The sequence below is a fragment of the Gossypium raimondii genome, chromosome 11 (genome assembly GCF_025698545.1).
Source record: "Gossypium raimondii isolate GPD5lz chromosome 11, ASM2569854v1, whole genome shotgun sequence".
NCBI classification, from domain to species: domain Eukaryota; kingdom Viridiplantae; phylum Streptophyta; class Magnoliopsida; order Malvales; family Malvaceae; genus Gossypium; species Gossypium raimondii.
The window spans coordinates 55,983,357-56,005,736 of NC_068575.1; the positions used below are offsets into that span (position 1 = coordinate 55,983,357).

The 22,380-nt window shown below is 33.4% G+C and overlaps 2 protein-coding genes across 2 annotated transcripts; one reads left to right on the forward strand and one right to left on the reverse strand.

Annotated features, from left to right (window-relative positions):
* Window positions 1–461: 461 nt before the first annotated feature.
* Window positions 462–6,285, reverse strand: LOC105802677 (DEAD-box ATP-dependent RNA helicase 8). The gene is made up of 10 exons (XM_012634462.2): window positions 5,523–6,285; window positions 5,033–5,093; window positions 3,730–3,964; window positions 2,953–3,191; window positions 2,019–2,270; window positions 1,758–1,938; window positions 1,309–1,397; window positions 1,147–1,220; window positions 930–1,052; window positions 462–807 (listed from the first exon to the last, which is right to left on the reverse strand). Exons 1-9 carry the CDS (start codon window positions 5,795–5,797, stop codon window positions 974–976), a joined length of 1,485 nt encoding a protein of 494 aa, XP_012489916.1. The 5' UTR covers window positions 5,798–6,285; the 3' UTR covers window positions 462–807; window positions 930–973.
* Window positions 6,286–7,601: 1,316 nt separating this feature from the next.
* LOC105800927 (uncharacterized) lies at window positions 7,602–9,235 on the forward strand. Its single transcript, XM_012632286.2, has 5 exons — window positions 7,602–7,680; window positions 8,343–8,452; window positions 8,541–8,647; window positions 8,788–9,044; window positions 9,204–9,235. Exons 1-5 carry the CDS (start codon window positions 7,602–7,604, stop codon window positions 9,233–9,235), a joined length of 585 nt encoding a protein of 194 aa, XP_012487740.2.
* The last annotated feature ends 13,145 nt before the right edge of the window (window positions 9,236–22,380 follow it).

Sequence of the window (22,380 nt, forward strand, 5' to 3'; positions counted from 1 at the left end):
TAAGGAAACAACTACAGATTGTAGGGTTTTGGCGGTATGGAGGAGCTTTCAGTTCATCAACATGCAAAATTAAATGACGTCTTGAATGCTTCGTTCTCTGTTTCCCTCTCAGCTTATTTGGAAATGCATTTTCTTGAAGAAAAGTGGAATAAAAGATAAGTGCTGTAATTCGGTAGATCACGTTCTTAATATTATTCAACTAGGGCTAAACATTGAAGCATACAATTAATTTCCAATCCAACCAAGACCAGGGTTTGGATGTGCCATTTGCAAGCTTCCTGGCGTTACATTGATGACACCTGAATTTTACAACCAAAATCCAGCCAAACTTTGATCAGAAATGGCAGGGACGGATCAAAGTCTGAACATTGGTTCTTCTGCACACTCCAAATGAATTACAAGAGTAGCAACTAGCAATGTCTTAGACAAATTTAAAATGGATGGCAAGCGTACACAAGTCATTTCTTTTTAAATGTCAGATGCCTTTATTTATTCATATGACAAAAGATGAGCCAGCATAATCAAAAAATAAATTTCTTGCACAAAGCTACAACCCTTGAAACAGTTCCACCATGATCCGACTAGCATAAGGGTAGGAAGTACCAAACCACATGTTAACAAAATCAAAAGCACAACTTTCTACATTCTCTCCTACTATCCTGTCAACGTTTCAGGACTACTGAATTTTGAGAAATTGCTAGTAGCATTGAGGGCTTACACATGCATACAGCACCATCACCACCTAACTTTTTTGAACGCACACCCATTTGCCAAGGCAAACACCTTGATAGATCAGCTCCACTGACCCTAATAAACATGCAAACCATTGTACATCATCAATATTTGTAGCATGTAAATCGCGACTACAAACAACAAAGAAATTACTCCATGCATGTAATCTAAGACTGGAGACGAGGATGGTTGCTCACCGTTGTTGACCACCATAGGCAAAGCAGGAAATATCCTGCATAAATCATCGGCAGTAAATTGCCTGATCGATGTGTGGAGGAATTTGCTTAATTTCAGTCCCAAGTTCTTGTTCAATCCTATACCTGTTACAAAAGGCCAGGCAAATTCTCAATGAATCAGGAGAACCTCAATGCATATATTACTATAGCTTCAGAAAGGTTAACCGTCATGATTTACAAGTTAAAGCGGTCCTCGTAAGTGATCAAATTCACAGCCAATCCAAGATGACCAAACCTTCCTGATCGACCAACCTGCTCATTAAAAGAAATTCCATGAGGATTACAAAATAAATGGTACAAATGCTGCAATTTGCAAGAGACAATATCTTAACCAACATACTCTATGAAGGTATGTTTCTGAGTTCTTGGGGAAGTCGAAGTTAATAACAACATTCACAGCTTGGATATCTATACCCCTTGTAAAAAGATCTGCAGAATGTATAAATGCATCATTAGGAGATTATTCTTTAAATGTTGACTATCATAGAATGCTTATGAAGAATAAAACCTTTTTCTGCACATGCATCACAATTCAATTCTAACGAAACTAACATGTGAAGTACATTGCTTGAAATAAATAATTAAAGACAGCAGCGTTGAGTTCAAATAAGTAGCTATTTTCTAGCAAAACAAAAGAAAAAGCAATAGAAGGTGAAAAGAAAACTACAGCCTAATACAGAAGACACAGTAAAAGAAAGTACTTTGAACTATTAGCTATACAACACTGATTTACTTGTAAAGAATCAAACTGCAGATGAAGATTAGCTCATCTCCCATGGCGTAACATACCAGTACAAACAAGGTTCCTGCATGCACCGTTGCGGAAATCATGAAATACTCTGTTACGATGGTCTTGAAGCATTTTTGCGTGAATATAAAAGCAAGAATAGCCAAGTTCCGTAATTTTCTTGGCCAACAGCTCCACCCGATTGACCGAGTTGCAGAAAATGATTGATTGGTTTATTTGCAGCTGGAGATAAATAAATACCATCACTTATCCAAACAAAGGTAAAGAGAGAAAACTAAATAAAGTTTTTTATAACATCAAACCTTAGAGAAAAGGGTATTCAGGCAATGGACTTTCTGTCTTTCTTCCACAAAAGCATAATATTGTGTAATACCCTTCAGAGTAAGCTCATCCATTAGATTAATAATATAAGGTTTTTTTAGGTATCTGTCTTTGAAGTCCTTAACAGTAACAGGAAATGTGGCTGAAAACATCAAAATTTGACGATTTGCTGGAAGAAAATGTATCAACTGCTCTATAGAAGGTTGAAACTCTGGAGACAGAAGTTTATCTGCCTGAAAGAAACCAAAAAGGAGGACATCATATTGTGCATGTACAATGTTAAAAAAAGTCGTGCATAAACAAGGCAAGGAAAATAATCAAATATTTTCTCCATCCTACAACTGTATTGCTTCCTTTTTACAGAAACTTATAATGCATTATTGACTTACACTTGAGATCTAGCTCCAACCAAGCAATTATATAAAGATAAGAAATTGAAAAAAAAATCAGGGGTAAATGAGGAAAGAAGATCTCAATCTTTACAGACAACAGACATCGGGACTCATGGACCTAATGAAGAGAGTAAGCACAAAGAGAATGCAGCTAGCTACAGCCTCAACTTACGGTAAGTACTTCTAATTATGTTTAAAATCTTTAAGCAAAAAATCCAACAAATGATGCAGCCAAAATAGTTTCAAGAATCTGGACCTTTGAAAGAAACCAGAAAACTGTAAGAACAAAATGAAGAGAATTCATATTGTCTCTGCCAACTCAATTGCGGCAAATATTTCCAAGCTGTAAACATGAGGCAACCAAAACCTATCCTCATCCCACCCAATCAAAAAGGCATAAACCCATAAAAAACCGTTTGCCAAGATTCCCAGATAACTTCATCAAATTCTCTCATGTTAAACTTGAAAGGCAAAAAGAAAATCAAACTGAAAGAAAAATACAGAGAAACTACCAAATTATTACCTCGTCCATAATAAGCATTGAACAATCTTTCAAAATGCAAACACCCTTTTTAGCAAGGTCAAGAATTCTGCCAGGAGTTCCAACCAGCAAATGAACTGGTTGATACAGTCGCATGATATCATCCTTGAGACTGGTACCTCCAGTTGTGACCATGACTTGAATTTGTAAATGCTTCCCGAGCTCCTTGCACACTTGTGATGTCTGAAGAGCCAGTTCTCGTGTTGGAACAAGTATGACAACTGCGCCAAAAAAAATGCATTATGAGTAAAAACAAGTAATTGAACAGATATTGAAAAATAAAAAATCCAAGAGTGGCAATAATAACTTTCTTGTGCCAAAAGTAACACAACAGAGAGGGAACTGATACGTATCTCATTTTAAGCCAAAAAAGTTTCAAATGAAGAACTTCATTTGTGCAAGTTTCAGTAAGAAGAATCAAAATTTATGCCTGGACTGACGCAAAACGTTGCACCTATTTGCAAGAAGTCTTGATGCACTCATTTCACAAACTGGTACAGAAGTTTGACCCTCACTCGACTATGTCGATAAATATAAATGCCCATTATTCAGATTTCAGTTAATAGTAAATGCAGCAAACAGCACTCATGCATCTTCGCCAATATCTGATTGACAAGCAAATCAAGCAACTAGAAGAAGAATGAAGAATAGAAATGGGAGAGCTATGAAGTACCAATTGCCAATTAACTGGACCTATAGCTGATACACAGGTAAACAAAAAAATTGAAAAAAAAAGGAAGAAGTAGACGGCGATCTAACCTTGAATAACATTGTTATCTTGGTCAATTTTTTCCAAGGCAGGAATACAAAATGCTGCTGTCTTCCCAGTGCCATTTTTGGCTCTAGCAAGAATATCACTTCCGGTTAAAGCAATAGGAATACTCTCTTCCTGAATAGGGGATGGTCTTTCAAAACCCTTCTCATATATTCCCATAAGAAGTTCACGTTTCAGAAAATAGTCCTCAAATTCATTTCCTTTGGTAGCTGTCACGTCCTGGCAGCAATTCAATGGCAGATCGGTGCATAAAAATGCAATTAAACTTTTTCAAATATCTCAAAGGACAAAGAACTACCCTCATGCCTTGTAATGAGATATATGTCACAAAAATAAAATGATATGCTACCGAGGATGAAATAATACAAACCTAAAATTTCACTACCAGGTCAACATCAAAACCCTAGGTTATCAGCGTCCCAAGTTAAAAACTTTAGAAAGTGCATTTATAGTTTATATCATAAGATAATAGGAATTAAAAAAGAATAATCACTTGCAACACCAGAATAACATAAGACAGCAATTTGTCCTATACCATTCTAAAGAGCTGGGAAGAATTTTTTAGGTTAAATTTTACAATTCTCCCTATACTATGCAGAAGTTGTGAATTTAGTCCTTTTACTTTAATTTGATCGATTTTAATCCCTATCCTTTTCAAATTGGTCAATTTTAGCCCCTGTATTTTTCGACATCTGAAATTTTAGTCCTGACACAAACAGTGACAGTTAATCTATTTGGTTAAATTCAATTACTGGTTCTATACCATGGTACAATTGTAGATTTGGCCATATTCTCCAATTGGATCATTCTAAGTCCCTATATTTTTAGAATTTTGAAATTTCATTTTTGACGCTAATGACCGTCACTAATCCATTAACTGGATTTTTTGTGAGTAATATGTGGAAATAACAAGCTTCCATGACATTACATGTATGATAATATGTTTAATGCATAAAATTTTTGAAATAGCATAACTTAATTTAATGAATATAACAGTTACAGTTTGGTGAGGACTGCAATTTTAAATTTTGAAAAGTACAAGGACTAAAAATGACCAAATTAAAGTACAGGGATTAAATCCACAACTTTCATAAAGTACAAGGACTAATAACAGAATTTAACCAATTATTTTATTTTATTTTATGAAGGTATGAAATCATGATTATCATGGTAAAACATATAAAATCTTTCAAGCAATTTTTAAAATGACAGTTCTCTTGCGTGCAATCTCCTTACCAAAGAAATGGTAAATTCAACACCAGAACCAAATATCATTAACAAAAATACCTCTGTTTTGTAGCGTGTATCAGGTGGCGGTACGTTCAGCCTTGCCTTCCAATCTTGCGAACTAAAAGAGGAGGTAAGGAAAGAGGTAAATAAGACTGAAACCATAGGCAATAAAGCAAAACAGAAAATTCAATTTGATAAAATCACCTAAATATTAAGTTTCACTCTATAGCATATACAAGAGAGAACACAACTCATAGATAAAACTTTAACAGTTAAAAAGCAAATTAAAGGGTAACCAAAAAAGCAATAAATAAATTAAAATTGCCCATCCCTCATCAAGTCCTTTCTCTGTACAATCGAGTTCCTCCTAACAAATGGAAATTTCGCGACCAAATCAAACCCTAAAATGACTACTTAAGGTTATTAGAATACTCAAAACCTGTTAAATCGTCTTCTCTAGAGAGATAATGCAACAAAATACAATGGAAAAGAAGATTCTTCGTAAATACAAATAACAATAAAAAAAGGAGAAGAAATGGAAGGGGACCTAGAGTCGACGGCTTCAGATTGTACGGTCTTCTCGACCTCATCGACCACACTGGAGTCATTGCCGCCGGGCAACTGGTCTCGTCTGAGCCACAGCTGTTGCTGATGCTGTTGTTGTTGCTGCTGGTGTTGTTGTTGAAAGTGATGGTGATTCTGCAACAAATTCCTCTGCACGTAGTGTTGTTGCGAAGGCCTCGACTGAAAGTTAGGGTTCGCGTTCACTCCGCCCCCTCGGCCAACACCGATTCCCGGTGGATACCTCCCTCTACTATTCATATCACAACCCTAAACTCCGAAAAAACAGATTCGAAACCCTAGAAAACCGAAATCCGTACGCAACTACAAAAAAAAAAGAAGAAAGAAACAAAGCTAGGGTTTCTTCCAAAGGGGTAACGCCGTAAATAGTGGCAAAACCGAGGGTCGTCCTAACAAAAAGAAAGAAACTAGTCTCTGGTAGCTCAAGGGGAAAAAAAAGAAGGTTAGATCATAAATTTGAGAGAAAACCGAGGGTGCTATTACACAGATCTGGGTTTTTTTTTCAAAAAAAAAATGAACGATTTCTGGACAAGAAATCAAATGATTTTTTTTTTTTTTTGGTTCAATGAGAAGAAATCAAATGATTTGGGTTTTGGGAGCGCAAAGGTTTTTATAAATGGCTTGTTTTTGGTGGTAAAGAAAAAAGAGTTAGATTTTAGAATGAAAACAGAACGGGTTGGTTCATAGTCGTTCCTGAGCCGAGCTAGCGACGAAATTCAATGAAAATAAAATTAGGGCATCCAGATAGATAATTCATTTTTGTCCTTTTGTAAATTTTGATGAATGAGCCCGCTTGGCTTTTATATTTACGTATATTGCCCACAGCAACTAAACCACTTTTTGTTTTTATTAAGATATGAAACGGTTTTTTTTTTAAATAAATAAAATTAATTTATGCTGAATAAAATTATTAAATTTTAATCTATATATCTGAAAAAAACTATTATAAGTTAGTATTATTTAAATTTAATTTTATCAATATTTATTTGAATAAAAATAAAAATGCGATTAATTCTTTTTATTTATGTTTTAGAAGAGATAAAGACAGTCTAACGAGGCTTGTAAGTATTCCCCCACCAAAGTGGGACACAAAAAGAATTAAATTAAATAGGCTTAACTTGCGATTTAGCTATCAAAAAATATCTACACTATGTTTGGTTGGGTGTAATGGATTAGCCATTACACCCCGATTCGGTGGCCCACCTAATACGCCGTTTGGTTCACCGTTTACTGATTCGGAGGTTTTGCTATTCCTTGCTATTCCCTCAGCAGCTGTAATAGGTATTCCGGGGTTTTAGTTTGTAATAGCTATTCACCGTTTTCTTCTTTAATTTTGAGACCAAAATAGCCTGCCTTCTTCTCCCCAAAAATTTCCCATCGATTTCATATCCTCAAATCAAGCCAAATCGATTCGGCTTCATCTTCTTCCAACCAAAGGGTTTCACCATTCTTCCGCTTCTTGCAGCGACTGAGAAACAGTAGCGGGAAGGGAGGTAATCTTTTTCTGCCCTCATCAAGCTTCATCCTCTCCGACGTTTCCCTTCCATTGATTGCAGAGGTAATCTTTTTACTTCTTTTCTTCATTGATTTTTCCTTCTTACGTTTGAGAACTTAAAACCGATTTCTGCCCTCAGCTCCATCTTCTCCTACGTTTTTGCTCTTCATTTTATCAGGAACGAAAAATGTCATCACTTTCACATATTTGAACTTCTAGCACCGCTTTTTCCTCTACTACCAAAGTGAGAATACCTTGTCTCCTTTCCTTTAATTTCTACGCTTGATCTTTATCTATGTTTCCCGATTATCCTAAATTTTAGTGTTTTTTAATTTATTTTGTTTAAAATTTCGATTTAGCTTCAATCTTTTCTTTTTCTATCTGTGTTTATTTCGTTGTAATATTAATAAATTTTATAATATTTTCTATTAATGCCACTATGCAGTATCAATTAAGCATTTTTTTACATTTATTTTTAATTATAAATTTAGCGAATCATTTAATTTTGTTTAGAACTTTCGAGAAAGATTTTGATGAGGTGAAGAAACTATGGCAAGCAATTCAGGAAGAGGATACCCTACAAATGGTTCCATCTATGTTTGTAATTTACCTGAGGGAACTGATGAAAGTATGTTAGCCGAGTATTTTCGAACCATTGGCTTCAGAACTTGAACTTCTCCAGAAGTGCATAAGTAAAAGTTTAGAGTTTATGCAGTAGTTAACATTTAATTTGCAATAATTGTAAAAGTTTAGGGTTTTACTTGATCTCTTTAGTCAAAGAAGATAATGGACAAGAGGAGAAATAGTATGTTTCATTATCTTTTTTCGAGTTCTCATAGATTTCCAACATCATAAAGCTGTCATTGCTATCTTTTCTTTTTCGTGAATACATCAAATCAGAAGCTTGTAAGCAATATGAACCTGCAATTGTAATTTGTGTTTTTAGATGTATCTTGATGGTGTTTCATGTTTTCAGTAGGAAAAATAATGAAATTTCGTTTTCAAATATTGCTTCTATACTGCGGCTAGCATCCGAATCCTATGTTTTTGATTAATGTGATAAGTGATATTTATGTTTATTATATGTATATCTAGAGGGAGATTTGTTAATGTTTGCCGTGAAATTATATGATAATGTGGTAAGAAGGAAATTTTGTGAAAATATGTTGAAAACTAATGCTAGTTGTTTGAATGAATGAAGTCAAACAGTTATGCATTGAATATATATATGCATATAGCAGAGTTATGCATATGCATTAGATGTATGGTTTAGTTTCTTGTATTGCGCAGATTCTTGGTTGCTTGACTTTGTTGCATTTTTCGGTGCAAGCAACTCGGATGAGACTGAATCAGTAATGAAGTTACTTTGGGACTTAATTAATCCTGGAACTGACTCTAGTGTATGAATTTTAACTGATATTTTTATCTATATATTCTGTAATTTAAATTGGAGCCTAAAAGGATAGGTTTCCTTCTATGTCTCATCAGATTGAAAGGAAAGATTCATTAGCCGTTTTAACTGCCATGATATCCGGTTGGTCCTTTCTTCTTTCTACCATTGATGGGTGGAGGCTAAGTCACAAAAATTGGCAAGGGTGAGCCTTTTAATTAAAAAGTCCCATTTATTGTAAATTTTTAACAATTACAACCTCTAGATAGTTATCGTCTTTCGTTTTGTTTTCCATCTACAAACAAATTTGAAATGTCATTGATAGATCTGCAAATTTGGATGCAGGGCAATTACATACTTCTCCAACATATTAGACAGTAATGATGAAGCACTATGTGCAGCAGCATGTGAGGCTCTTGCTTTAGTAGTTGAATCCAACTGTCTGGAGAAATTCTCAAGTAAAACCAAGGATTCAAACAAAGAATTTAAGGACAACATTATAAAGCAACTCGAAGCGGTTGTCGAAAGCAGCAATGAAAGAATTTCTAGTCAAGATCCAAGAACGGGTTCAATTACGCCTCACCGCTTTAGATTTCCTAAAGGTATTGATTTGACTTTGTTTTATGCATATATTTAATAGATTGTATCTTGAGCTGCCATAATAGTCTTAATAACTTTCAGGATGGGAAATGTGCAATCTCATGGATATTTTCATTGAAAAATTCATCTTTTGTCTTTGTATTGTTGATTTACTTTTCTAGGCTGGTTTTGTGTAGCTGATCATTTACCTTAATTCCAGCAGTAAATAGGCTGATTTTCCAAGGTTTCTATTTCATATAAATGCACTTTGTAGGACTTCTTTGGCACATGAAATGACCATATTAATTTTTTTTCACAGATTTTTCTCTCAAACCTTTCTAATTATTGTTGTTGTTGATATTCTGATAGACATTATTACTATTTACATTTTTTAAGCAAACCAATGTCAAGTATTGATTTTGAGTTTAGAAAAGCAAAGATACTCCACATCTATAACTGATGTAATTGATGAGCGTTAGATATAGGTATATACTTGACATACCCTTGAGTGAATTCATCAATTTTATATTCTGATTTTGCTCCAGTAAATTTCATTAAGTTACCTTGTGCAAAAGATGAATTTGCCTCACCAACATTTGTCAAAGTCCTTGTGCATATTTGAGATGGTCTTAATTTGACAGAAAATGAAGTATAGTTTAACTCTCCTTGTTGTTTACTTGGCTTTTCTTAGCACTTGGCCGATCTATGTGCAGGCATCCCAATATATAATATAAAATTCATCATGAGGCTTTATTCCAACAGCCATATTGTCTGTGGAAATCTCTCTCAAGTTATAATGAACAAAAAAATAGAAGAAGAAATTCGTTCATATGATCATTTCTACAAAAGAAATTATAATCCAAATGTTGCACATCAAAGTTACCAAAAAACAACCTTCCAATTCTCCATTTGATAAGTTGCACAGTAATAGGTCTCTGTTCTATGCTAAAAGCAATCCAATTTTTTCAGAATACTTGAAAAACAAACAAAACGGTAAAAGTACTATAGAAGCCATTATATTAGGAGTTGCATTGTATTTTGCCCTTTCCACTGGAAAAATGAGTAAATTACTCTTTATACATTAAATCAAAAAGTAAATTAGTCTTTTTATTAATATATGAATATTATGTTTGGATATTATGACATGTAAACTAATGAAATTATGTAACTTTTTGTTAATATATGAATATTATGTTTGGATGTAAAATATAATTCTCAAGTTTTTATTACTTCTAATATTTTTGTTTTTATTGTAGAATAATTAAATTATTTGTTTCACTAATGATATTTTAGCACATTAAATATGTATTGCGGTTTAAAAATAATAAAATATATTATATATTATTTTATAATATTATATATTATGATTTTAGTAAATTCATATAAGAATATTTAATATTAAGAATTTTATTAAATTATATATTTTAATTAAATTATATTTAATAATAATTATGTTAAAATATGAATAAATTATTTATTATTGATATTAATAATCTTATCAAAATTTAATAACAATAACAATAATCATTTACCTAAACACATTTTTGCTAAGGGTATTCTAGTCATTTCAATTTTTTCCCTTATGCTATTACACCTCCATTCCATTCAACCAAACACAAGAATACTATTACGCCTCTATTCCATTACATTCAACCAAACAATTGAATTGCTATTACGCCTCTATTCCATTACGTCTCTATTCCATTACAGCGAACCAAACGTGCCCCTATTGTTTCACTTTGGTATTAAAATTTTTTTTTGTCTCAAATTGGTATCTAAAGTAGCAATTCCTTCTATTTACGGTCCATTTTGTATCGGATGTTGAAAAAATTATTAGGCAATTTTGACCAATGAAAAAGTGTTATGTGGCAATTAGATTTATTTAAAATAAAATACTAAATTTAAAATAAAAATATTTAATATTTAATATTATTTTGATCGATCATTGACCGACTGTTGATCGGTGTTGATTGATCGTTAATCAAATTGACTAACGGTGTTGACCGTTTACGAGGCGCTATTAGCACAACCATTTGTCCTTTTTTTATTTTTAGTATTATATATTATATTGATTAAAAATATAAAAAAATCATGTATAGTATATATAAAAAGTTTAAAAATATTTTTTTATAAATTTATAAATATATAATTATAAATTTTAGAAAGTGAAAATAATATATAAATATTATAAAATTAAAAAACTTAAAAATTTAAATACCTTTTAGAATTTTAGAATTATATATTTTAGAATTTTATAAAATATTTATTTTTATTTTTACAATTTTATATTTGTTGTAATAATATTATTAATTTCAACTAATTTCTTTTCAATTATCATACTTTTGTGAATTTTATTTTTATAATTTTATAATTTATATGTTTTTCTCTAGATTTTATATTTTTTTTGAATTTTTTATATTTTTAATGTGTATATACATTTTATAAAATAAATTATTTGTAACCATAAGGTTGGGGGTTTGATCTCACCTAACGGAATGAACCACATTTCATGACTAGCCATTTACCTCTCTGGAGAGCACTCGTGATGAGGGGATTAGTCATTATTACCTGCAATGGACACCTCAATTTCGACCAAAAAAAGAAAATATTTGTTTTTTTACGTAAAAACATCATGTGGCGCTTTGTAATTGACTATAAAATTATTATTTTTAACATCTGTCAGAAAATGGATTAAAAAATATAACAAAAGTATATTTTAAGTACAAAATTGAAATTTTAATTGTACTCTACGTACTAAATTGAAATAAAAAATAAAAAATGAAATGAAAAAATAAATATATTTTAATGGTCAAATCATAAATTAAGCGAATTAATCCATATAGATTATATATAAATAAATAAGAATACTTGGGAGGGAAGGTGCTTGGTGAGTCAGGAGTGAGTGGGTCAGGGCAACGTTGGCGAGCTCAATTCAAAGCATAAAGCAGCATTATCTATTCTTTTGGGAAATTATTAATTCATTATTTATCAAAACCTAAGGGAGTTTCTTGTAATTATAACAATTATGATCGAAGACCTTTTGCTGGACTGGTATTTGTCATTGTAGGCCCATTGAAAATCATTTTGTTATCCCCTTTTTATATTCTACTAACTTTTTCTCCTTTATTTTGCTTTGGATTTATACATCAACATGTAGAATTTTGAAATAGTCAATTCTCATGTAACCATTACATCAATTATGCCCCTTTTTTTTTTATATTTTTGGGTTCATAAGATAATAAAATGGAACTTTAAAATTTTTAAAAGTTGGAGAAAAAAAATTTTAAGGGCTAGTTTGGATGGGCGGTGTGTTTAGCTCCGGTGAGGTTAAAAACAGCGGTGGCGGTGAGATTAGGTCTTGTAATGTGAGATTGGATAATGTAGCGGTGAGATTAGAAACATCGATTGGAGTGTGTGTTTGGATTCAAACGCAATTTGTAAGCGTGAGTGAAAATAGAAAATGACTTTTAAGGATATTAGATTAAAATGATATATCATAGAAGTTTTAAAATTATTTAACAATTACAAAATTAATAAATTATTAAAATTATTATTAAATATATTTTAATAAAATATATAATTTAATAAAATATATTGAATTTACAAAAATTCAATCACACTTAAAAATTACATGAAAATAACAACTTAAATATTATTTTTAAAACAAAAAAGTTTGCTTAAATAATCCAATTAAATTATTATCTCGATTAAAAACAAATCATTCCTCTATGAAACAGGAAACGAAGCAAAAGAGAGTTACGATCTTCCTAAATTTCACTTTCAATGAAGTTGAACTAAATTTAGTTACTTAATTCATCATTCTACATATCTTTTAAGCAGAAACAAAACAAAAAAAAATCATATATCTATCTATAAACTTACTGTGTAAGCGAGCAAACAGAGGTTACAGAGCAAACCAAGGGGAAGGGGAAAGGGAAGGGGAAGGGGAAGGGGAAAGGGGAGAAGAAGGGTAACCAAAGATCAGAAGAAACAAAAGAGGAAAAGAAACAAAAGAAATAATATGGGTAAAAGAGGAAAAGAAAAAGCAACTGGAGTTGCTAAATTTTTACCGGACCAACAATCTCCAGTTGATTTGGGGATGACCATGCAGTGGAGGTCGCTTCTCACCGGACTGGCATCTTGAACCAAAGGGTGACCAAGCTGATTCTTGCCATTTCCCCACCAATCGCACCTCACTGGTATGCAATGACAAACCAAAGGAGCCCTAAGTCTCTTAAATGTTGGTAAAAGAAATTTGGGCCATCAAAAGTTGATAAAATTTTTTTTTGACCTTTAAAAGTTAAAAAAAATTTTGGGCCCTTAAAAACTGGAAAACAAATATTTTAGACCCCTTTTAACCTTAGGCCCTGGGCGGCCGCACCTCCAGATGACCCCTGCCCAGGGCCGGGCCTGACATCAACTCCTTCGAATACAACGTTCAATACATGAATAATATTAAAAATATGTAAAAAATTCTATCATTTATAGTAATAAATAATAAAAATTTAATAAACTTTAATTATTATCAAAATACAACTTAACTTATAAAAGTTTTTTTTATTTGAAAAGATTTGATTTCCAAAAAAGATTACATCGAGAAAATATTTGTTAATTCTATTCTATGTTGAAGGCTTTATCGAATTGAATTCAAGGAGATAGAAATTTACATTTATTGTGATTTTGCAAGCCAACGTATGTTTATTTAAAGAGAACTTGTTATCTTTTTTATATCTGAGAGTGAAAGCACTTATCATATTTGTAAAAGAACTTATTTGAGTGCATACTTGTTGTATGCAAATTGTTCTTATTATTTATGTGGCAACATAGCTTTTAAGGGAAAGCCTTAGAACTAGTTTACCACTGTAATTAAAAATTGTTTTTGAAAAGTGTCATGGAAAAGTATTTTTTTAAATTTAATATTGTTTATTATTGTTGTCAATAAGTACTTTTGAAAAAATAAAATGTTTATTTTAGACATTATGTTATAAAGTAAAAATATGTTTTTAACGATATTTAAATTTTAATATTAAAATATATAGCATATATAACTTAAATTGTAATAAAGGTATTAAAAATAATATAACAAGTTTGTTAATATTAAATGATATTTAAATTTGTTAATATTATGAGAATCATTGAAATTCAATTTCTTGCTCTATATCTTTAATTTTTGGAAACTTATAAAGTTCTTCAGTTAAGTCCCGATTCATGAACCCACAAAATCCTTCAAATTGTATCTGATTCAACCCAGGTATTGTAGACATTTCCCCATTTTCATCCCCGAGCATTTTGAATTTCTCATTTCTCAAAAAAATCCATTCTTTTCTCATTCTTCATCGAATCCTATGAATTGATCTAATAATGATGGAATTGAATTTCTATTATGTTATGGAATATATAAACTAAAATTCGTTAATATCATGATATATAAAATATATAAACTTAAATTATAATTGACTCAAATGTTATGTATCATTATTTTCATGTGTTATTATTACCACAATGCCAATTTATTATTATTTTGATATTAATAAATATTCACTTATATTATACCACAAATATAATAAAATAATTTATGGTAACCCATTGTTAATATTGTGATATGTGAAATATAAATTTCAAATACTTTTTAAATAAAAAAATTTAAATTGTTTGTAAAGTTTAATTTGAATATATAAATTATATTTATATTTCATATTATGGTTCAAAAATCATGCATTGTATATGAAGATTTATAGTGAATTACTCTCTAGGTAAAGCTCTCTTTTGCATGCTTAAGAAGTTTCCGAATTGTATAACAAAACTTATGTGTCCATCTTTTACTCTTGCAGTGTTAGTAAAGTAGGTTGCAACTAGATATGCAACTCGAAGACAATCAATAAACTCTCACTCAACTTCCTGTGTATGTTTTTATGTAACTTCTATTGTCACGGGGCTAGACCTTTCGTCTCGCAATCCGTGCGGCCTTAGGCGATCCGTTTGTCCAAACTCGCCCAAGTCAGCCTTAACTCCCAAAAGAGAGGATTCTTTTAGAACTCCTCCAAGGCACCAATTTGTATAGCGGAAGCGATTGTGCCAAAAGAAGCCACAAGAGAACAACAGAAAGCTAAAGAAAGAAAGCACACAAAGTGTTTGAGTAAATGCTCAAGAATTCTATTACTCTTAAGAATTCAAGTTACAATGGATGATTTACAAATGAGGGGGAGGCTCTCTATTTATAGTTGAGCTCCCCCAAAACCGACGGTCAAGATACATGTACATCGACGGACGAGATTCACTATATCCCTTGATTTTAGGGATTTACAATATTTACCATATCAAATCTAATCTAATCTTACAAGATATGATTCTATTCTATCTTCTAAGATTAGTTACCAAAATTGCCTAAGCTGCCATGTCTTCATCATTGGGCCAACCAGGCTTCAATCTGATAGGCTTCTTAGCTCTCTGAATCGGGCCAGTTCTTGTGGGCTAAATGTCCCCCATCTAATCGATAGACCTCCATGGGGCACTTCTTGCGGCATGGTCACGGGCTTTGCACTTTGGCCCGTGACATTCTCCCCCACCCAATCTCGCAACGCCCTCGTTGCGTTTTCTGGATGACACTGACTTGATTCACTGTGAAACTTTCTCGTTGCCTCGGCTTCTTCCCGACTCGTCTTGCGATCAGGTTGTCCCTTCCTTCGGAACTTATGCCTCGACTTCCGTCGCCTCTTATCTTGAACCGTTCCACTCGTTGGTACATTTTGCTGGCAAGAAGTCTCCGCTATAACTTGCCCCAATTTTGACTTGTTTCTGTTGGAATCCCCTTGATTCTCATACCTCGGCTTCGTACCACCCACTTTGAAAGGGCTCCTACGACCTTGCCAAGCCAACAAGTCAGAATTCAAAACACTATCAGAGTGTTTGTACTGTACCTTACTCGCAGCATTTACTCGTCTCGACTGTCCTTGCATTGCTCCTTTTCCCTTGGAGCCCGATGCACAACCCACATTTCCCAAAGGTGTTGGTTCCACAGTCGATCCCGCAGGCTTCATATCGGTCCCTTGCGCCACTAACACTTCCGAAGGGGCTTTCGTAGCATTCCTTTTTGACGAATTAATGTTTCTCCCATACGAAACATCTTCGACTAGTTGGATTGACGATAACACCTTAGTCCCAACTTTCACATCCCGATGCACCGGCACAATACTCTTTGTTGATGAATCGGTGGCAATATGGATTTGATCGGCCCTAGTTGCGAGTTGCTCAATCTCGACAAGGAAGTTTAAGCCAAGCACAAAATCGTAATCATCTAACCGGATTACCTCAATTCTTCCTTGCTCTTCCATTCGCCGATTTGTAGTTCCACATCATGAACTACTCCTACAGTTAGGGCTTTCTCGGAAGTTGCTACCTTGATCTTCTTATTCGATTTCCTAATCGATGCACCAAGCTTCTTCGCACCTTTTCCGACATGAACAAGTCCGATGCTCCGTATCAATAAGAGCACTCCGCTTCGACCCGCAATGTTGATGTCCAAAACATCAACCCATTTTCATTCCTCTTCCCAGAATGAGCACCATCGAATTGACTTTCGATGTGTTTCCCTCAGTAGGCTTCGCCTCCTCCTTGACTCATCCTCCTTTGCGAAATCATCACTTTATTTGGACATTTACGCCATGTGTGGTCCTTGACAAAGGAAGCATTTCATCTTCTTCCTCTTGTCCCTTGGGTTGTCTAATCCCCGCTTCGCATCTCGTGGTTTCCATTGCCACTTGTGCTATCGATCTGCTGTTGCCCCATCGCTATGTCCCTTTCATCTTCTTCATGGTTTCTCTCACCATTGCCCCTTCCATTGGGCTTAGATTCCTCAAGCTTGTCTCCCGCCGGATCAAGCTCAATAAAGGACTCTGCTTCGGCCATGGCTACAGTAAGTTCGGTGATTCCTTGCCTTCGCAACTCCTACTTTGCCCACGGCTTTAACCCATCCTCGAACCAATAGAATGCTTCTTTCTCGCTCAAGTCAGAGATTTGAAGCATCAACTCGCTAAATGCCCGCACATACTCCCGAGCAAAGGCATTGTTGCGTGAGACGACTTAACTTAGCTCGAGCCTCCTTCTCGGCATATTGAAGGTAAAACTGCTTCTTTAACTCTCCTTGGAATTCCTCCCAAGTTCCAATAGCCGTTCCTCTACGTTTCTCATCCGTGGACCTACGTCGCCACCACAAGAGAGCAACATCAGTAAAGTAAATTGAAACAGTGTTTACCTTAATGCCATCATCCTCGATGCCCATCGCTCGGAAGTATTGCTCCATTTCCCACAAGAAGTTGTCCACATCCCTCGCAGATCGTGCACCCTTAAACTTCTCCGGTTTGGGAACATCCATTGCATGTTGCTTCGGCCTTGAAGACAACATCCCATTACTCAAAGCGGTTTTGTAAATCGCGAGCTCCCCTTTGAGCTCCTCCATTTCTTTCTGCATGGCTAGCACCATATCCTCGAGAGCTTCATCCCTTTCTGCCAGCTTTACCTCAGTGGACTCGAGTAATTCCGTTATCTTTTCCCTATTTGCACCGAGAGAATCCAACACAAAATCTCTGAGTTGCTCCTCCATGGAGTCAAACCCATCCGTGTGTCCCTCGACCAATTCAAGCGTCTCTTTCACGTTCCCAACGGATTCTTCGAGATTGACCACTCGATTTTCTAAAGCTGTCAGCATTTCCCTCGAGCGACTAGCTTTTCTGGCCCTCCCACGGGTCTCCATTTGTTCACTCTGACCGACGACTTCTTTCGACATCCCAACAGTGCCTTCGAACCACTCGAATATAACTTGGTTCAAACTTGGCTCGGATACCACTTGTCACGGGGCTAGACCTTTCGTCTCAATCCGTGCGGCCTTAAGCGATCCGTTCGTCCAAACTCGCCAAGTCACCTTTAACTCCCAAAAGAGAGGATTCTTTTAGAACTCCTCCAAGGCACCAATTTGTATAGCGGAAGCGATTGTGCCAAAAGAAGCCACAAGAGAACAACAGAAAGCTAAAGAAAGAAAGCACACAAAGTGTTTAAGTAAATGCTCAAGAATTCTATTACTCTTAAGAATTCAAGTTACAATGGATGATTTACAAATGAGGGGGAGGCTCTCTATTTATAGTTGAGCTCCCCCAAAACCGACGGTCAAGATACATGTACATCGACGAACGAGATTCACTATATCCCTTGATTTTAGGGATTTACAATATTTACCATATCAAATCTAATCTAATCTTACAAGATATGATTCTATTCTATCTTCTAAGATTAGTTACCAAAATTACCTAAGCTGCCATGTCTTCATCATTGGGCCAACCAGACTTCAATCTGATAGGCTTCTTTAGTAGCTCTCTGAATCGGGCCAGTTCTTGTGGGCTAAATGTCCCCCATCTAATCGATAGACCTCCATGGGGCACTTCTTGCGGCATGGTCACGGGCTTTGCACTTTGGCCCGTGACACTATTACATACATTTAGGGCCAATTTACAATTGATGTTGAAAAGTGATGTGAAAAAGTATTTTAGAAAAGTGTTGTCAAGAAAATTTGATAATATTTACCATTACTGTTCTTAAGTGTTTATGGGAAGATAAATGTCTATTTTAGACACGATATTGTAAAGCAGAAGGTTTAATGAGAGGATAAAAAAGATAATTTTATTGAAAATCATTTTTTGCAAAAGCCAAAGGCTTAATATCTGTAACGACCCAAAATCCGTTGGCACTGGAAAAAGTGTGTTATCGGGCCTCCGTCTTAGTAAACCGAGTTAGTAAATAATTATTAGGAGTAATTAAAATTATGAGTCTGATAGTGTGTTTAATTAGATTTTTTTAGTGAAGTTAGTTTAATTTAAAGTAATTAGGAAAAATGATTAAATTGAATAAAGAGTGAAAATCTAATTATAGATTAAAAGAAAGTTAAAAGGACTAAATAGGTAAATATGCCAAGTCCCATAAATGAGGAAATGATAAAATCTTAGATTTTTATATTTTAAATATATTAATATATTATTTAATTATAAAATATATTATATTATGTTATATTATATTATTATGTAAAATAAACCAAAATTATGACAAGTGTGTGGTAGAAATAAATCCAAGTGTATAAATAAAATACATATATTTGTGATTATTATGTATTTACTTATTATTTAAGTAAAACTATTATATTATTATTATGTTATTATTATTTTAGTATAAAACATAATAGAAATAAAAGAATAGAAATAAAGAAATAAAACAGAATAGGCAAACGAAACAGAGAAAGGAAAGAAGGAAAAAGAAAGAAAAGGAAAGAAGGAAAAAGAAACAAAGAAAATAAAAAGGAAAAATAGGGTTTTTGAGCTTCAAGCTTAAATTGGTAAGTCAATTTAGTCCATTTTCTCTTAGTTTTGATGTTTTTGGAATCCTAGAACAAAGTATTTTTGGATTTATGTTGAAATTTTGTAAGATATTATATTTTTTTAGACATGGTTCATGTAATGGCCCAAATTTAAAATTATCGAATAGTGGTTTCAGTAACCAAAAATCCAATTTAAAGAGAAATTTATTTTAATATTTTTGCATGAATATTGATATGATAGGAAAAATCGTATGAAAATATCGATAGAAAAATTTTACTTGATTAAGCGGTTAGTTAGAAAAAGAAATTATTGAAGAAATTAGGTAAAAATAAGATATCGAGACTTCGATCTCAGAAAACCGAGTCAAAATATTTTTATAAATATTTATGAAGTGTTAGTAATATGGTATTAAAATTTCGTTAGAAAATTTTAATGTTTGGGTAGTCAATTAAGTAAAAAAGACTAAATTGAAAAAGGTGTAAAAGTTACTAGAGGGATTAAATAGCTCAATTGTGAAATGAGGAGGGACATAAATTGCAAATAACCCCAAAAGGAGATATTTTGGGCGGCATACGCCGAGAAAAATCAGGAGAATTGAAGAAATAATGGTAAAATTGGAATATTACAAAATTTGCTTTAAAAGTTAGGACTAAAGTGGAATTATCTAGATTTCTCTTTATTTTTCTGCACTCTCATCAGCCAAAAAAACATCCTAAGGGTTTCTTCAAGCTGGTTTTTCATAATTTTTGCACCAAGTGAGTTAATTCTTGCCTTTTTCTTGTAATTTTTGTGTTTCTAAGACTTTTACAACTAGGTCCTATTACTAAATTCATTAGTTTTTGATTTTATGAATGATATTGAAAGTTGATATGAATATGTGCTGGAAGTTTATGAGGAAATAGGATGAAATTGATGCTTTAATTGGTTTATGAGATGATTTTATTAGGTAATTTCAATAGAAATTGATTTATAGGACCTAATTGTGAAAATGTTTGGAATTAAAGTCTAGTGCTAAAATTCTGATTTCCAAAAGTTATAAGGTAGTTTAAAGTGATGGGATAAAGTGTTGATTGAGAAAAATCAGCTCAATTGAGAGGTTAATTGAGTAGGGACGAAATTATCATTGTTGAAAGTTTAAGGGAAAAATGGTAATTAACACCATGCACTAAAACAGTTTTGGACAGCAGCAGTACTCTGACTTTGAAAAATCACCAAAAATTGTAGAGATCGAATTAGAGAATGAATAAAATATTAAATTAAAGCTTATTTAGTCTAGTTTCTTATAAAAGAAACGGTGTAAGCAATGGAATTGTAAATCATGAGATATAATAGATTTTGTGAGACAATGTCAGAATGAATTCGGGTTCCCCTGTTCTGACTTTGGAAAATCATTAAAAATTGTAAAAAAATGATTATGAGTTATAATTTATATGCTTAGAATCCTTAATGAGTCTATTTTCTGAAGAAATAAAGGGAAGCATCATCCTAATTCTATACAGTGAGATAATTAATTTTTAGTGAAGAGGGGTCAGAACTGTCATACAGTGAAACAGGGGAAACTTTAAAGAATAAAATGTACTTATTGGCTAAACTAAAAATTCTGAAATTTTTATGGTAAGAAGATATGTGAGTCTAGTTTCAGGGAAAATTAACGGATCTTAATTTGGAGTTCTGTAGCTCAAGATATAAATAGTTTAGTGAATGTGACTCAGTGAGGCAGCTTTGAATGCACTATAAATAATAATGGAATTGTAGAGAAAGTTACATATGAACATGAAATGTATTAGATTAATGATTAGATTTATCTATTTAGATCCGGAAAATTCAAATACGAAGCAAGATCGAGGAAAAGAAAAAGTTCGGGATTAGTAGATTTTTGTTTACGAACAATTGTCGAGGTAAGTTCGTGTAACTTGAATTATATTCATAAATGCTTGAAATGTTTGTTATTGATGTGAATATGATTTGGATGTTTATTGTATGATAACTGATGAAGTATTGATATTCTGGATGAAAAGAGGAAATAAATCCCGGTTGAATGAAAGGAAAATTCGATGGATCTCTGAAAAGGAATTGACGGTAAAAAGGATCTAGCCTGGACGGGTGATCCTATCCTGATATAGCCCTCCCGAAGAATATGTGGAAAATGGATTTAGCCCGGACGGGTAATCCGAATTAGGGTCTGAATTTAGCCTAGACTGGTAATTCAGATACAAGCTCATTAGAGTAATTGTCGTTGCAGGGGATTTAGCCTGGACTGGTAATCCCGACAATACTCTGTGAGTTTATATTACAGGGGATTTAGCTCGATCGGTAATCCTTTGTAAGGATGAGGTTCATGGAGTGTGCTCTCTGAAATGGAAATGTGCACATGAATATGAATTGACGGACGGATTTGTACACTTAGGTGTACCCTGAATATCCATCGAAATTCCAAGTAGTTCAACGGGATAAATATGGAAAATAACAAGGAAATGGAAATCATGGAATTGATGAGCTCATCAATCATTTATCTTTGTAATGAATTTGTATGAGGTTGAGTTTGTATGTGATAGGTATATGTTTATGTGAATTGGATGTGTGCTTGTGTTATTAAATGATGGATGTATAAGTATGGTAAGTATAATTCTGTTGCATGAACTTACTAAGCACAAAGTGCTTACCACTTTTCTTTTCCCCTGTTTGTAGAGTTAAGAGCTCGGAAGTCGGATTTGGTCGGAGACACATCACACTATCAATCTCGAGATCTCGGTACATAAAGGGACTTTATTTTGGAAATCAATGGCATGTATAAGCTAGTAAATTAGATGTTAATGTGAAATGAATGTATGGTTAGTCATTGGTATGGCTAACAAATTTTGGTATTGGTATGTGATGAAATTATCTTATGAATATGATAAATCTATCTTGAAAAAAAAAATTCGGTAAAATCTGGTAATGCCTCATACTCTATTTCGGCGACGAATCCGATTCGACACTTTGTGTGTCGCATACTGTTATT